Source organism: Elgaria multicarinata, chromosome 13, assembly GCF_023053635.1.
Source record: "Elgaria multicarinata webbii isolate HBS135686 ecotype San Diego chromosome 13, rElgMul1.1.pri, whole genome shotgun sequence".
Lineage (NCBI taxonomy): Eukaryota > Metazoa > Chordata > Lepidosauria > Squamata > Anguidae > Elgaria > Elgaria multicarinata.
The window spans coordinates 9863998-9880704 of record NC_086183.1 but is presented as its reverse complement, the minus strand read 5'-3'; the positions used below and the strand labels follow the sequence as shown (position 1 = coordinate 9880704).

At 42.1% G+C, this 16707-nt stretch overlaps 2 protein-coding genes across 3 annotated transcripts in view; both read right to left on the bottom strand.

The window, feature by feature from the left end:
* TMEM50A (transmembrane protein 50A) overlaps positions 1–16707 on the bottom strand; it is a 127788-nt gene that overhangs the window by 30023 nt on the left and 81058 nt on the right. The gene's annotated exons all lie outside the window — the stretch shown is intronic.
* Positions 7786–15541, bottom strand: SYF2 (SYF2 pre-mRNA splicing factor). Of its 2 annotated transcripts, XM_063139942.1 has the most exons (7): positions 15454–15541; positions 14178–14279; positions 12200–12325; positions 11244–11361; positions 10937–11027; positions 9262–9360; positions 7786–8401 (listed from the first exon to the last, which is right to left on the bottom strand). In XM_063139942.1, exons 1-7 carry the CDS (start codon positions 15493–15495, stop codon positions 8236–8238), a joined length of 744 nt encoding a protein of 247 aa, XP_062996012.1. In that variant the 5' UTR covers positions 15496–15541; the 3' UTR covers positions 7786–8235. The 2 variants fall into 2 exon arrangements, with proteins under 2 accessions (XP_062996012.1, XP_062996013.1); XM_063139943.1 differs by lacking the exon at positions 12200–12325.

Here is a 16707-nt window from a genome sequence, read left to right as displayed (position 1 = left end):
ACAGGGTTTCAGGCAGGATTCTTTCATAGCGCTAGCTAGGAAACAAGGGATTGAAACAAGGACCATCTGCATGCAAAGCGCACGCTCCACTGCTGAGCTGTGGCTCTGCATAGCGGAATGCCTGCTTCCAAAGGAATTTTGAATGGCGGCATTAAAAATGAAAAAATGGGCACTTGCAGGGTGGGGAGTTCACATTTGGCTATAAGTGTATGCTGCTTGCCTGCAGTATTACCTCAGAAAACGATACCAGAAATGTTGCGTTCTTCAGTTTCTCAACTGGTACTTGTGGCGTTACACCCCACAAGTCAGTTCCCAAATGTATGTCTGCAGTTTGTAGGTCTGTGGTGAGTTTAGAATGTTGGCCAGAGTGGGTGGAGTTAGAATGTCTTGGGAGGGGGAGGAGTGATATATAAGGGAAGGACTGAGGGGTTTGGGAGAGACTTTTTAGGTACTCTTAGAGTCTTTAGTGCTCTCTGTGTTTAGAGTGCTTAAGTTCTGGGAAATTTGAGGTTCAGGGTAGAGAGTGGTGTCTTTGGAGTGTGGTGTGCACATAGTTGATGTATATTAATCGATACAGATAAAGAAAGCTCAAGAGTGATTGTTACATATTATCTAAGTCAGAGGTTGAGCTGATACAATTCTCTGACAGGATATTTTTGTCTGTGGTAAGATACATATTATATAATATCAAGTTTACCACTCCTGACCTCAATTGAAAACTCCCAGTACCATTTTATTTATTAAGGTTAAGTCTCTGATAACAATGGAGATTTTAGGGTTGAAGAAAGATGCCCTGACAGACAGATGTAAACATTCAAATTTGCCAACTGAAAGAAAGGATGAAATGAAATGAGCTCTTATAGAATATTACAGAGTTCATGCTGCGGGTGAAACGGAGGTAAATCCTCTGAGGCAAGTGCCTGTAGAAACGTCTCCTAAATACATGGAGCTAGAAAGACAGAAATTAAAACAGCACAGAGAACTTGAATTAGAAAAGATTAAACAGCAGGAGGCTGATAGAGAGTTGAGGAGAGCTGAGTTGGAACAACAAGAAAGCCTGAGAGAAAAAGATCGAGAGCTAGAGCTAGAACGAATTGCTTTAGAAAAGAGGAAATTTGAGCAGGAAGATCAGAGGAGAATTGAGGAAGGGGCTAGACCTCCCAAATTATCTCCTAAAGACTTTACCCCTTATATTGAGGGGCAATATCCCCAAATTTTTTTCAATACCTTTGAAAAGGCAGCCATGATGTGGGAAGTAAAGCCACAAGATTACATGAAGTTTATCCCTAACTTGATCAAGGGAGACCTGGCTGAAATTTATAACAGTTTTCCTGTGGGGGAAGCTTTAGATTTTGCCTCATTTAAACAGCAGTTTATAAAAGATTTCGATATGGGCCTGAGTATTTCCGGAAGAAATTTAGAAGCTTTAATGCTGTGTCATCCAAATCTTTTGTGGAGTTGGGACACAAGTTAGCGGATCATTTTGAGAAATGGATCACCTGCACTGAGGTGAAAACCAAACAAGATTTAGTTGATCTGATGATTAAAGATCAATTAATTTTTCAAATCCCTCAGGATATAAGATTGCTGGTGAGAGATAGAGATCCAAAGACTTATCAAGATGCAGCTTCCCTAGCTGATCAATTTTCCTTAAATAGGGGCTCTCATATGACCAGCAAGTCTACTAAAGAAAATATTAAACCAGAGTATAAGCCTAATGGGGGTAAAAAAGAAGCTGAAGTTAATAAAATTTAGTTGCCAACGGAAAAGGCGGGAAACACCACCAAACCTCTGTTTGGAAAAACAGACCTCACGTGTCATTATTGTGGGTTGGTGGGGCATATTAGACCATGATGTCCCAGGCTGAGAAGAGAAAGAGAAAAGTACCTCAGTAAGGAGAGTAGATAGAAATAAAGATGCTGAACATCCCCAAAGTTCTCAGTGTTACACATTGGTGTGGGGAGAAATGAAAGAATCAGATCAATCTTTGTGGGAAGATGTTCTCATAAATGGAAGGAGGCATAAAGCTATTCTAGATACTAGAGCTTGTTTATCTCTAATTAGAGCAGATCTTGTAATGAGTGAGGAGATTATTCCTCACAGAAAAATTAACATCAAACCTGTGACAGGGCCCATAATTGAAATTCCTGTAGTGGAGATGGAAGTGAGGCAGGTGGCTACTAGGAGGAGGGCTTTCTCCGCTGTGGCACCCCGGTTGTGGAATGAGCTCCCTAGAGAGGTCTGCCTGGCGCCTACACTGTACTCCTTTCGTCGCCAGCTGAAGACCTTTTTATTCTCTCAGTATTTTAACACTTAATTTTAACTTAAATTTAAATCTTACTGTTTTAACTCTGTATTTTAATCTAATATCAATTTTGCTGCGTGGTTTTATCCTGGTTGTGCTTTTTATATTGTATTTTGTATTTGTGCTTTTAACCTGTTGGTTTTATTATGGTTTTAATTTTTGTGAACCGCCCAGAGAGCTTCGGCTATTGGGCGGTATAAAAATGTAATAAATAAATAAATAAATGGAAGCTACATGGAGGGGAGTCACAGGGAATTGTATTTTGGGCGTTAATTCCTGTCAGGAAGAACCTCTAATCCTAGGTACTGATATCATGGGGTTAGAAAGTAGAAAAGTTTTTATTATTACATGCTCACAAGCAGCAGTGGAGGGCTTGTCAAGCAATTGTAGCAAATCTGGAGGTGCTGAAGGCATGCCTCTGCAGTTGCCTAGCAACCCAGCTGAACGAACTGCTGAGCCAGGAAACATCGTTGCAAAAACTGATACCATGTTTGCTTTACACACAGGAAATGATCCCAGCTTGGAAGTTTTAAGATCCAAAGCTGAAGCACAAGAAACCTCTTTTAGTGACACTCAGAAAGAGCAGGTTTTCTGGGATCGGGGACTCCTATACCGAAAGTGGTTGCCCAGGAAGAAACAAGGAAGTTGGGGGGCTGAAAAGCAGCTTGTGGTACGAAAACCATATAGGGACCAACTGCTGAAATTAGCTCACGACGCCTTTTTGGCAGGCCACATGGAGATAGGTAAAACCCAGAAAAGTTTGATAGCTAATTATTACTTGCCAAATATTTCTAGGGAAGTCACAAAGTTTTGCAAGTCCTGTGAGAGTTGCCAGAGGGTGGGAAAAGTGGGGACAGGGTCAAGGCTCCCTTAAATCCCCTACCACTTATCAACCAACCCTTTTTTAGGATAGGACTGGACCTAGTAGGACCCTTCCCTAGACCTACACGGACGGGGAAAAGGTTTCTATTGACCATTATAGATTTTGCCACAAGGTTCCCGGATGCTGAAGCCCTTCGAAATGTTGATGCCTTGTCAGTAGCAGAAGCCCTATTAAAAATCTTTTGTCGCTTGAGTTTCCCCCATGAAATTTTGAGTGATCAAGGCTCAGCTTTTCTCTCTGATGTAATGAGATGTTTGTGGAGGTGTTGCGGTGTCAAACATATAACATCTACTACTTTCCACCCCCAAACAAATGGGCTAGTTGAAAAATTTAATGGCACCATTAAGCAGATGATTAAGACCTATGTGGCAGACCATCCCTTTGACTGGGACAAAAAATTGCCCTACTTTCTCTTCGCTTTTAGGGAAATTCCCCAAGACTCCACTGGATTCTCACCGTTTGAACTAATGATGGGGAGGAATGTATGTAGTCCCTTAAGTATTATGAGGAAAAGCTGGGAGGGAGAATTAGAAGAAGAGAAAGAATCCATAGTAAATTATGTTTTGAACCTTGAAAATGACAGGGAAGTTATGGAGCTGGCACACACGAATTTGGCCAAAGCCCAAACCAAGCAGAAAACCTGGTATGACAAAAAAGCTAGAGCCAGGAACTTTGAAATAAGAGATAAAGTCATGGTCTCCTTACCCAAAAAGAATAATCAGTTTGAGGCTGGTTGGGAGGGACCTTACATTATTTGGGATAAAACTGATCCCACTACTTATCGACTAGAAGTGCCGGGTGTGGAAAAATGTTGAAACCTTATTATGAGCGCACCATCCCAATTTATCAAATTTCATGCACCTCCACAGATGAAAATCTAAGTGAACCAGATTTATTGATGGAGAGTAAAGAAGAAGGTAGCATTGAAAGCATTAAGTGGGACAGCAACACCTCTCTGGTGGTGAGGGAGGCCATTTGGGGAGTTTTACAACAATATTCCCACCTGTTCAGCTCCAAACCAGGGCGAACAAACATTATAAAACGAGATCAAGACTGGGACTCACCACCCTATTAGGTCGTCAGCTTACAGGGTGAATATGAGAGTTTTAGAAGCAGTCAAAAAGGAGATCCAGGAAATGTTAGAACTGGGGGTTATTCAGCCATCTCATAGCCCCTGGGTGTCTCCTATTGTCCTTGTCACCAAACCTGATGGGTCCATTAGGTATTGCATTGACTTTAGAAAAATAAAATTACTACCCTCAATCCCTATCCCATGCCAAGAATGGACACCCTTCTAGAGCAATTAAGTTCTGCGCAGGTCATATCCACCCTAGACCTGTGCAAAGGCTTTTGGCAGATGGGTCTAGAAGAGGGATCTCGGGAGAAAACAGCTTTCATCACCTCAGAAGACTTGTTTGAATTTTTAGTACTCCCTTTTGGGCTAAAAAATAGCCCCTCCTCCTTTCAGAGGCTAATCAATGAAGTTCTAAAAGGGATGTCAGAGTTTTCGCTAGTTTACATTGATATTGCCATTTTTAGTCAATCCCTTCCCGATCATTTAATCCATCTAAAGAAGGTGCTGGATGCTATAGAGGTAGCAGGTCTTACTTTAAAAGCTACCAAGTGCCAGTTTGGGAAACCTCAGGTGACTTACCTAGGTCATCGAGATGGGAGTGGGACCCTTGCCCCAATAATCAGCAAAGTAGAGGCAATTAATAGCTGGCCCATTCCCACTACTAAGAAGCAAGTGCATGCCTTCCTGGGAACGGCAGGGTACTACCGCCAATTTATCCAAGGCTTTGGAGAAATGGCTGCACCCCTGCATGAACTAACCCAAAAACAGAAAACAGAAAGTGGTGTGGACAGAGCAATGCCAGAAGTCGTTTGATCTTCTCAAACAGGCATTATGCACTGCACCAATATCAGTGGCACCCAACTTTGAAAAGGAGTTTATTCTAGCCACAGATGCTTCGGAGGTTGGAGCGGTACTGTTGCAGACAGTGGACAATGTGAACCATCCCGTAGCCTATTTCATCAGAAAGTTGACAGAGAGAGAAAAAAAAACCTATTCTACTGTCCAAAAAGAGTGTTTAGCCATCGTTTGGGCTATGGACAAAGTCAAGCCACACGTGTGGGGACAGCAGTTTGTCCTGCAAACAGATCATCGAGCGCTGTTGTGGCTGCAATCCATGAAAAGCCACAACCAACTTTTGCAGCGGTGGTCGTGGCGGATCCAAGACTTCAACGCATGTGGATCCAGCATGTGGCAGGTCGAGAGAACATCATTGCGGATGGACTGTCTCGCCAGGAATCGTCCAATTCACCAGTAAAGTGAGACGTTGTTGTGGACATTGTGATGCTCCTGGACTTTAAAATTAGAGCCAAAAAGTGGACTAATAAAAATGTGGTTCTTTTAACTTGTTTGATTTTCCAAGAGGTTTGTATGTATATATATTGTTATTGCTATTGTTATGTATAAATATTTAACCATTTTATTTCCCAAACTCTAAGTACAGGTCCAGGTATTAAACCAGCCCAATACTTTTTTTTTTAAAAAAAGGGGGGAATATGTGGTGTTACACCCCACAAGTCAGTTCCCAAATGTATATCTGCAGTTTGTAAGTCTGTGGTGAGTTTAGAACGTTGGCCGGAGTGGGTGGAGTTAGAATGTCTTGGGAGGGGGAGGAGTGATATATAAGGGAATGACTGAGGGGATTGGGAGAGACTTTTTAGGTACTCTTAGTCTTTAGTGTTCTCTGTGTTTAGAGTACTTAAGTTCTGGGAAATCTGAGGTTCAGGGTAGAGAGTGGTGTCTTTGGAGTGTGGTGTGCACATAGTTGATGTATATTACTCAATACAGATAATAAAGCTCAAGAGTGATTGTGTGAGAGAAAGGAAAGCGTGTATGTGAATGAGTGAAAGGATTGGATGAAAGGTTTCAAAAAGGTTTTTAAATGTTTTATTTGAAACAAAGCTTGTGAACTTTTAAAAATAAATTTTAATTTTTTTTTTAACTACCACAAAAATATCACCTGAAGTTTATACATTTGGCACCCACTCTGACAGTAATTCACCTCAGCACATGTGACTCACAGTGTTTTATTTTATATATTGTAATCCTTCTCCATTTAACCCCTTTCTCCACATAGTTTGGAGGAAGGTGGTTTTTGTCCCTTGCCTCCGGCGTATCAAGCAGTGGTGCTTGGCTTGAGCAGGGAGTAGCTGCGGCCAGGCTTGGTGTTCAGAGCCTTTGTCGTGGCATAGTAAGTGGTAGCAGCATCGGGATACGAAGTAGACTGTTCGTTTATAGTCAAAGGCAAGGGTGGAACCAAGCAATCTTCAAAAATAAATATTTGCAGAAGTTTTATTGAAGTGCCGAGGTGCCTACGCGTTTCGAACGCAGCTGCGTTCTTCCTCAGGGCTGGTGTTCAGAGCCTGTGTCGTGGCAGTACTATACATTCAAAGTTGGGGATGGTGTCAGTGGGCAAGGCACAGCTATGCAGCAGGAACATCAAGTTAGGAATGTGCCCTTGCATTTCCACTTCACCTTTTATGCTGCACCAAATTTCTTCTGTGGCTGTTAATCACAGGAGCAGCGCACAGCTCTATGAATACAGAGCTATGGTGCAGAAGGGTGACAGCATGTCCTCTTGCCACACAGAGCCCCATGAAACCCCCGGACTAGAACATCTCTCACAGGGAAGGAACTTGAGATTCCAGCCTTTTTTGCATGGGTAAATGCAGTGACAAATTTTGGTGGTTTTGCTCAGTGGAGGGGTGAGGAAGAAAAAGGCATGGGCATGGTTTCGACAGCGCTATAATGGCACAGTTATCCTGGGGAGGAAGAGGAGCAGAGGTACAACAACTGCTTTTTTGTATTGGTACTTTTGGCTGCAACTTCAGTGAAGGGGGCAAGTGGGGAGAAGACAAATGGCTGCACTAAAAGCCATATCACCCACCCCAGTCTAGAAGATCTGATACAGACTAAACTTATTAAAGAGCTTTCTTTTTCTCTGTGTAAAACTCAAACAACTCTAAAACACAGCTAGGTATTACATCTTAACTAGAAATCCGCCAACCTGAGCCTGGTACAGTGGTGGGGAAGGTAGGACCCTCTAGATGTAGTTTGACTAACTCCAATCAGCCCTATCCAGCATATTCAATGGTAAGGGCTGGTTGGAGTTACAGTGAAGCCCATGTTCCTCAGCTCTGATTTAAAAGACCCCTGAGCCCAGGTATCTGTTTTCAGTACCAGAACTGAATGGAGCATGCAGTCCTATTCGTTCAGACAGGCATCCTTAATTTACAATATAATTTAGTGTGGGGAAATACAATTCTGTTGCTGCTATTGTTAACAAATGGGAGCAGGAAATCCTTGCTAATCTGCAAATCTCACATACATTTTACTCTTGAGTGCCCTGGGCTTAAAGGAAGACTGGTTAGATGTCTAGGGCATTTGCCAGCATTGTCTCACTTTGCTTGGAGTTCTCCACTAGCTAATTTGCTGTACTGCAAACAAAATGTTAGCTTAATTAGACACTAGAAAATGTCGAGCTTTATAGGTTTACACACCAGGATAAATAATTTAATCAAACCATTATAATTAACATTTAATATCAGAGCTTTAGTAAAAATGCAACCTTTCACCATACAACAAAGTATTGACTTTCATGGAGACCTCAGATACATTAAAAAGAAAAAGCCTGAAGCTACTCAACAACTTGCCTTTATCTGGAATTGTGATTTGAGATACTTGTCCTCATGAAAAGAGAACTCCCAAAGGAGATGGGGTCACCTGTGATTTCTCAGCCAAAAATTCAAACAAATTGCTTCCTACTGTTACACAAATATTTATGTACGTGACAAACTGTTCTACTGAATTTTTTAAAAATGTGACCTTGTTAAACGAGAAAGATTCTTAGACAAGTCTCATCTTTGTACAAGCTTGTGATATTTGAGGTCCTTTTGCAATAAGGGTTTTACACAGAGGGATTTCTGGACAAGCCAGATAGCTCCAGTGCTGAACTTGCCTCCTGCACCTTTCAGCTTATACAGCTGTCCCTCTTTCCAGGTTCTGTTTAATTTCAGCAGTGTATTTTCCATAGAACCTCTCAGCCTTCTTATTGAACTTGGCATTCCTCTCATTAATGTAGTCGATATCGGCATCATCGTTGTAAGAACGTCTCCGGCTGTATTTTTCACGTTTTTGGATTCTGGAAGAGAAATGGATGCAGTTAGACTTGACACATGAAGCTACTTCCATGTAACGTATTACATCCAGGCTCTGATAAGATTAATAGATGTTCTTTGAGTGCATATGAAAACAAACTATTCTTTGGGTTGGCTAGCAGGCCCAGCCCAGCCCATGTTAGTCTTGCAAAGAGAAAAAAGGAGGGCGGGACAAGGAGATAAAAAACCTCAGATCTAGCAGCATCATATTCTCCCACTGCTCCTTCCCCTCCCTACCAGCCCATCTATTTCTGTCTTTGGGCCCTAATGATATCTGTGCTGGGACACATTTGATTTCATACACACACCACTTTTCATCTAACATTAGTTTACAATAAAGCATTAAAGTGATTCTTTGCAAGGAAAGAAAAACAGGTGTCAAAAGATCAATCCATTAAAAAAAAAATAGCAAGAGACAAATTTGGGGCATCCACAGAAATTTATTTATTTATTTATTTTATTTATTTATTACATTTCTATACTGCCCAATAGCCGGAGCTCTCTGGGCGGTTCACAGAAATAGTTTCATTGCCTTTGGAAAATAGCTCGAAGGCAAGACAGGATGGACCTTAGGATGGGCATCTGTAGTCCTGGGGCCATGACTGAAAAAGCTCTGCTACTAGTTTCTATAGGGATGCTTTAGGGTGGATTCCTGCATTGAGCAGGGGGTTGGACTCGATGGCCTTGTAGGCCCCTTCCAACTTTGCTATTCTATGATTCTTTAAACAGGAACCTAATGTCTGAAAAGAACCTGGAGCAGGTCCATACAGAAGGAGAAGCGAAAAGAATTAAAGATGTTCAAACACTATTTTTTAAAGAGCAATTAAGAACTTTTGTTACTTACTGTTTTTCAAGATCCGAAACCATTTTATCAACCCCTTCTTTACATGGCACGTGCGTTCCATGGAGAAGGCTGTTTGAAGTTGGGTAAAACTCTTCGCCGCTGAATGTCGCAGTAGGGGAGTAGGGAGAATAGTGAAACATTATTGTGATACATCAATTAATTTATTCTAGATGTCATATTCAACACGTCTCTATTCAAGGAATACAGGACAAGAGATTTTTCATTTGAAACAGCCAGATATACTGATCCATTGGAGAATGCAAAGAATTGTTATTCACTTCAATGCGCATGACTTGAAAACAGCCCCTCAAAACCCACTATCTCCATTATTTTGTAACATGTGAGCAGCTTCAAATCATTTCTTTGGTATAAAGGTGGCATACAAACCAAAGTTCAATATTAATTTTATTACCTTGTTCCAGATTACACACCAATACCATATTTACACACTTCGTTTCACTTTTGTACAATATCACCCCCACACCACTATTCTTGACAAAATAAAAATTCAAATAATGACCTGGTGAGCCCAATTCTTCCTTCCTATAGACACCTCGTGAATACTTCAGATCATTACAAAATGGCTATCCAGCTTCCACAGAGGATTGATAACTTTGGCTCCCCAGAAAGAGCTGAGGCAGCTGGTATAGTGTGGCCTGAGCTCTCATGGGCAAGAGATCCAGTGATCTAGCCAATGTTCAAGCTCCGCCATGAAGATGCCTCAACACATCATTACTGCTAAACAAACATGACTGGCTCTCCAAAAAACTTCTCGTGAAGTGGCTTGTCAGTTTTCCACCTTTTGAAAAAACTGATTTGGTTGTAAATTATTTCTATGGTTCTGCCTTAGACAGAGCCGCCTAACATCTGTTGACGGAGACCCTTCTGTTTTGTAATACACCAAGGTGGTGGTGCCCTCTGAGGTTCCCCAGACGACTGCACCGCCTTCCCAATGTCACCAGGTGGTTCCCGCTTCCTGTTTCAACCACCATCTGTCATTTGGTGGTTTTGCTGGCTTTTACGCAATTTCTTTCCCATTCTGAAAGGTCGAAATGACACCTCTCCTTAGGCCTGGTTACTGGAAGCAACAGCTTTAAGCTAAAATATGCTGGTATTTTGGCCCCACCCCTTTTGCCTTCACTCTACCCACCACTGGAATGCGGCCTCCGAGAGCCTCTCAGAAATGGAATCCGGCCCTCGGGCTCAGAGGTTCAACACCCCTGTAATACACCATCTACAGTTGAAGTGAACCAATAAAAACAAAGCTGCTGGCCTCACTGAGATTGTACTTAGTGACTGAAATGAAGTTCGCACCACAGCCTGTTTACCAACCTCCTGCTAATTGTAACAGCAGCTGGCAGAACTGATAACTACAGGCACCCGACCAGAAAGCCCGCTTCCAGCTCTCTCAACACTGCCATATGCTCATTTGCGCTCCCACTCGGTCTCCTTTGGCAGCATCTTGTTTCCAATAGCAGGGAAGTCCGTCATCGAGAACAAGTGAAGGGCAGCAGGGATACCAACAGGGTTGGTGTAGCTATCAGTTTTGACAGCTGGTCTTTCAGGCACCTGGAGGCTTCCGACTGTGGAAGCTGGTTCACAGACTGTGATGCAAACAATATGACATGAGTAACAAAGCACTACAGGAACAGACATATATGAGCGTCTGGCTTGCCTTTCTTCTCTCAGCTTTTCATACTTCTCCAGGTCAGGTCTGATCTGCTTGGTCAACCTCTGATATTGTCGCAATTGAGCTGCTGCGTAATCTATGGAGCAAAGAAATCTGCTATTGAAGAGGAAACCTTTTATTAGATAGCCAGTTAGTAAAAGCTTTCCTATTTTTCATGTGTAAATGGCTATTTCCAACTCTATGTTTTATTCTTTTACTATGTATAGCACCATGTACAGTGATGGTGCTATATAAATATTATGATGATGATGATTCTATGAATGGTAGGAACAGATGGGGACAAACTTCTTACCTGAAAAGCCAATATCAGGATTTTTCTTCTTCTTCTTCCTCTCAAATCGTTCCGCATCCTCTGCACTGATTTCTAACAGCTTCACTCTCTCATAATCTTCTCCTTTTGCCAGACATTCCTAGTATAAAGTAGGCAGGCTTAAACTGTTTAAAACACAGATTCTCAATTTTTGTCACAGTAAACTTTCCTAAGTCTAAGTACGTCCTACCAGTAATTCATACTGAAATTCTTTGCACAGTTATTTGCAAGATGGTGCAGATTTTTCTCTTCTAATATATGTGGATGATAGCTCAGGCCTCTTTTGACATCTCTTCAAAAGATCCCAGCGGAGAATGAGCTATGAAGTTTGTGGTTCGCCTAGCCATAGACTTGCTAGCCAGCCTTCGATAAGCATATGGCATTAGGTAATTATGGTCTTGACGAGAATGAAACCACAGATACATACCGATGCTATAAATCTAACACAATTTTTAAAAGTGCAATTTATGTAGTTTTATCTTTGTAAATTTCAAATTTGTGAAATCCTTGGAATGCGTCAGAAATAAAGGATGCAGTCTTCTTCTCATACAACAGTCTTGTCTTCTTCTTAGTCTTAAGAAAGTACCCCATCTGCAACTTGGTGATAAATCTTTACAGAGTTGCTGCAAGGATTGCTGGGACAATGTATGCTACATTCTATGAACACTTTAAAAGCACAATATAAAACTGCACACATTTTGATGCACTGAAAAGAGGTAGACTTACTTTCAAGTAAAGATGCATAGGATCATGCCAAAAGAAATAAAATGTTCTATCTGCCAAAGCTCACTGGTCAAGAACATGAAGATTCGGGGCTACGTGGGCCCACAGCATGCTTTAGGACTTTTCTGAGACATAGGGCGAAGATGCATTACTCTGACAGCCCTGATGGGAAATGACAGGCTTGTCAGAGTATTATAATTTGCCTCCTCATTTACCTTTTTCTTTTCTTCCACCTTCAGTTCCCATTCTAAACGAGCCTTTTTTGCTTCCCAGTTTGCTGGCAACTTCAGCCTTTTATCCTCCTCCACAACTTCCTGATGATTTAACTTTCGGGCTTCATTCTTTTAAAAGGGAACAAACCAGAGAGACATTATTATCTCCCCCTTATTTATTTATTATTATTTATCATATTTATACCCTGCTCCTCAGCCAAAAAAGGCTCTTGGAGCGGCTTACAATCACTTAGCAAAAAAGACAGTCCCTGCCCTCAGGCTTACAGTCTAAAAAGACATGACACACAAGGAAAAGGAGTTCAGGAGGGGGGAGAGAGAGAGAAATGAAGTAGTCCGGCAACAGGGCTGATGGGATTGTCCTGCTCCCAAAGGAGGGGAGTCCAACTGGAGCAGGCCCGATGTTTCCTCTGCCTGCTCCTGTCCCCTTGCTCTTTCTTCTCCCCCTTTATCACCAATGATCAAATCTGGATAGCAGTAATGAGTTGGGAAAGAGCTGAACTGAACCTAACATTCCTTAGAGGGAGAAAGAACTGACCATCTACGTTCCTTAGAGGGAGAAAGAACTGACCATCTACTAACTACTGAAACACCAAACAGATGCAGAAGAATATGTGTAAATATGGTCATGATGCCCATTCCCCATTTGTATATTGTGCCTTTATATTCATATGTACATGAGGTGGAGAGTATAATTTTCTGAAGGCAGAGCGATCTCCAAAACCTTTGGAAATAAGAATTACACTGTAGATTCAGACCACTAGAGCGCTTGTATAATCTGAATTTGCATAACTGTAGTGCTGCAGCTTCATTTTGTTTGTTGAAATGATTTCCTGGGTTCCAACATGAGATGCGCATCTCTCTTTCATGCCCTCAATCCTAGGCAATTCCCACCACGCTTGGAACTTAGCTCTGTTTACCATCCTTTCCACCCCATTCTTCAGTACCTTTTCTAAGTGACAGCACTGATAGGTCGTGCTGCTGGCAGAGAGGAGGGCCATTCCAAGGCCTGGGAAGTGATGCTCTGCCTTTGTTTTCCTAGGCAGAGCTTCAGTCACACCATCGCACCTGGAACTGAGCTCTGCTCCCCATCTAGTCAGTTCAGCCCATCTAGTAGTATCCCTAACATACAGGCATTGAGCAGGTGACTGCCTACAAAAAGCACAATACTTTAGATAGCTTTCTGGACAATTCCTTATATATGGTACGGTATGTCTTATTTTTTATTTTTTTAAGCACAGATATACTGCTCTTCAGTCAATGCACTCCCAGAGAATCAACCATCAGACAGTCTCTGGTCTCACAATCTAAAAAAGCCCAAGGAACAAGGAATAAGATTGGGCAGTTGAATGATCCTCCTTTTAAATAGAATGCATGCTTACAATGCTTTTTTTAAAAAAGATTAGCTTCTTTTATCCTTTTTAAAAAATTAAAATAAAATCAACCAAACCAACAAGAAAAAAGGAAATAAATAGGTAAGAAATATATTAATTTTAAATCTAATTATTGACAGAGTATAGTAATTGTAACATCTATTCATATTTTTCCACATAACTTTACAGACCAAGATATAAGGTTTTCATTAAACTTTTTTAAATCCTTCAAAGAATTGTATTTCCTTAAGATTATGAGTGCTTAGGAAACAAGACTACTAACATTTAGGAAAATTGCTGTAAAGTGCTCTGAATCCATGGGTAAGAGTGTGATATAAATTACATGAATAAAAAAGTTAACTGGAAGTTTATCCAATACCCAACAGGCATTATACTAATAAGGCAATCTTTGTTTTTGAAGACAAGGCCAGAATACATGGTTTCCTTTTTCCAACTATGGCAGTAAGAAACCCCCCCCCCCTGTGCAATTCTGTTATATATGAACCCACAAGTTGTGTTACTGCCACGTGTGCACCAGGTAACCAGGGACCAGAACTTTAAGTAGTAATCCCAATAACACAAGATCTTACCCTTTTCAAATGTAGCTCTCGGAATTTCCTAAGCCGCTCCTCTCTCTTCTGTGCAGCCATCTCTTCTGCTGTCATGGGTTCTTCTGTGGTGTCAGAAGTGGCCTGGAATGTCACCCACACATGTTAGAAGAGAAACATTTGTTTTTAAAATATACAGGGCAATTTCGCTCTCAGCATCTAAACCAGTTATATTCAGAGATCTAAGTGGCATTAAACACATGTTTTGACAAGGACAGAGGCTTCCAAGGTATGTTTTTATCTTAAGCCTTCCTCATCTGTAACAATAATAGGAAAGGCAGTTCACAGTTACAATTAACCTCCACAACGCCCCATATGGTAGGAAGTCTGTAAAAACAACAACCAGTAAGGATGGAAGCCTGTGGAGATCTATGGATCCCAGAAAAAGAACAGACAAAAAATCAAACACCCCTGAAAATGGCCCTCAGTGCCAACAAATGCATAGCAACTTGCAACAGGGAGAATTAGGGCTGCTTGAGAAGATCCCCCCGCCCCACTCATGAGCCTTGATGCTTTATGAGGTTCAGAACACAGACCTTCCTCTGCAGTCCAGAAGCAAGCAGTGCATGCAAACATTCAGATAACTACAGAGAAGAGAAAACTAGTGTTTCGGACAAGCCAAATGATGATATCCATCCCTGACAAACGTAGAGCCATTTTCCCTTCTCTATCTTCCATGCTAAACCGATTACTTAGGTACTGCACCAGTTATTTCTTTTATTTATTTAAGCACTTTTATCCCACCCTTTAGCCAAAAAGGCTCTCAAGGCAGCTTACAAAAATATTTATTAAGTCAGTCCCTTCCCACAGGCTTACCATCTGAAAAACATGACACAAAAGGAAAGGGGATTGGGAGGGAGGAGGTGGAAAAAAGCAAAAGCAAATTCAGGCACTAGATTCTTAGTTGCAAAGTTCCGGTTAGAAAGATGAAAAGGAACAGGCTCTCTCCCACTCCCGATTCCCATAGACAGATCTCCACCAGCAACTCCTGCCCTGATCTGCTGGCCACTAATCTACCCTCCGAGCCACTACCTAAAATCAGTGGCTCCCCCTTCTGACACAACCTAAAACAGCCTTGCCCAACCTGGGCACTCCGGCTGTGTCGGACTACAGCCCCCCAAACCCCCAGAAGGCATGGGACTTGTAGTCCAACACTTCTGGAGCGCCCCAGGGTTGGGGAAGGCTGTCCTAAGCCGTGCAGCCGCCCGCCTTCCCTTTAGTGTCTGGTCGGCCTCCCCGCATTTGCCATTCCTCTCACCGTCCCAGGCGAAGAAGCGCCACTATCCGCCACCGCAGCCATCTTCTCGCTGTTTTGGTAAACCCCCAACACTTACTTCCTGCCTTTTCTTCCGCTTCCGTCTCCTCCTAGTGACGTAACACTGGAGGTATAGAGAGAGGAGAGGGCAGGTCTAGGGAGAAAAACGACAACTACGAAGCGAAGGCGCAAACCATAGAGAGGAACGCAGCGGATAGGGAAAGGGGGAACTCCTTGAGAAAACGCATGCGCAGTCGATGCCGGCAGCCCAGGCGGCCGTCACTTATGATAGCTGCGCTGCAGCGCCGCCGCAAGACCTCGAGGGGAATTGCAAAGCAAAGAAACCAACAACAAACCCAAACGCAAACCAAAACATACACAGAGTATGGTAGTGAAAACAACAAAGACTCCTGTGGCATCTTAAAGTCTATCATCATCATCATCATCATCATCATTATTATTATTATTATTAGATTCGCTTTCGTGGATCCTGCCCATGTGGTGGTGAAAGAGAGCCGGACGTAAACAAAGGAAAGTTGTTGAAGCTCCAATCCTTCGTACTTGCGATGGAAGAAGTCCCCTTGAACTGAATGGGCCTTACTTCAGAGTAGACATATAAAGAGTGGCATTGGGAGAGTGTGGATTGCATTAGGAAAAGGACGGATAAACCCAGGGCTGCCATATAGGGAAAGGAGACCCGCTTCCTGTACTTCAAATTGTGTAGGGATCTGGGTGTGTCCATTAATTAATTATTTTATTTTTTAAATCCTGATTTTCCTCTAAGGTGCTCAGGGCAACATAACCCAGGACAACATTTTATCCTCCCAACAACACTGTTAGGTTGGTTAGCCTTAGAGATAGTAACTGGATAAGCCATTCAGCATTGTTGTTTCATGGCACAGAGGCTATTATCTGTCTATCAATCTATCTTGCCCTCTGGGACAGCAGATAACCAGTCTTGGTCTTCTATATCTATACTTATACATTCACATAATGTGGAAATGCACAAACAATGTGCTTGGCGCAGGCAATGAGCATCTTGCAAATTGTTTATTGCTTACAGTCATAGGCCATGCAAACTACGAAAGTAAAAAAAAAAAAAAAGTCTAACACAGGTGTTAGCCCTCAAACCTGAGGGCTGGGCAGGCCGCTCCCTCAGTGTATACTTTGCCAATAAACACACTGGGTTGGAGAATGCAAGTTAAAGTTTATTCGTAAATGTTGCAACATTGGCGCTCCAGCGGGAAATGCAAATTA

Excerpts from the sequence above, each read along its gene's own strand:
- SYF2 (XM_063139942.1), bottom strand. The coding sequence starts at position 15,495 with ATGGCTGCGGTGGCGGATAGTGGCGCTTCTTCGCCTGGGACG. Across the intron at positions 14,280-15,453 it reads GCGCTTCTTCGCCTGGGACG|GCCACTTCTGACACCACAGA; the intron begins GTGAGAGGAATG and ends GTGACATTCCAG. Across the intron at positions 8,402-9,261 it reads GTTTCGGATCTTGAAAAACA|AATCCAAAAACGTGAAAAAT; the intron begins GTAAGTAACAAA and ends TTTCTCTTCCAG.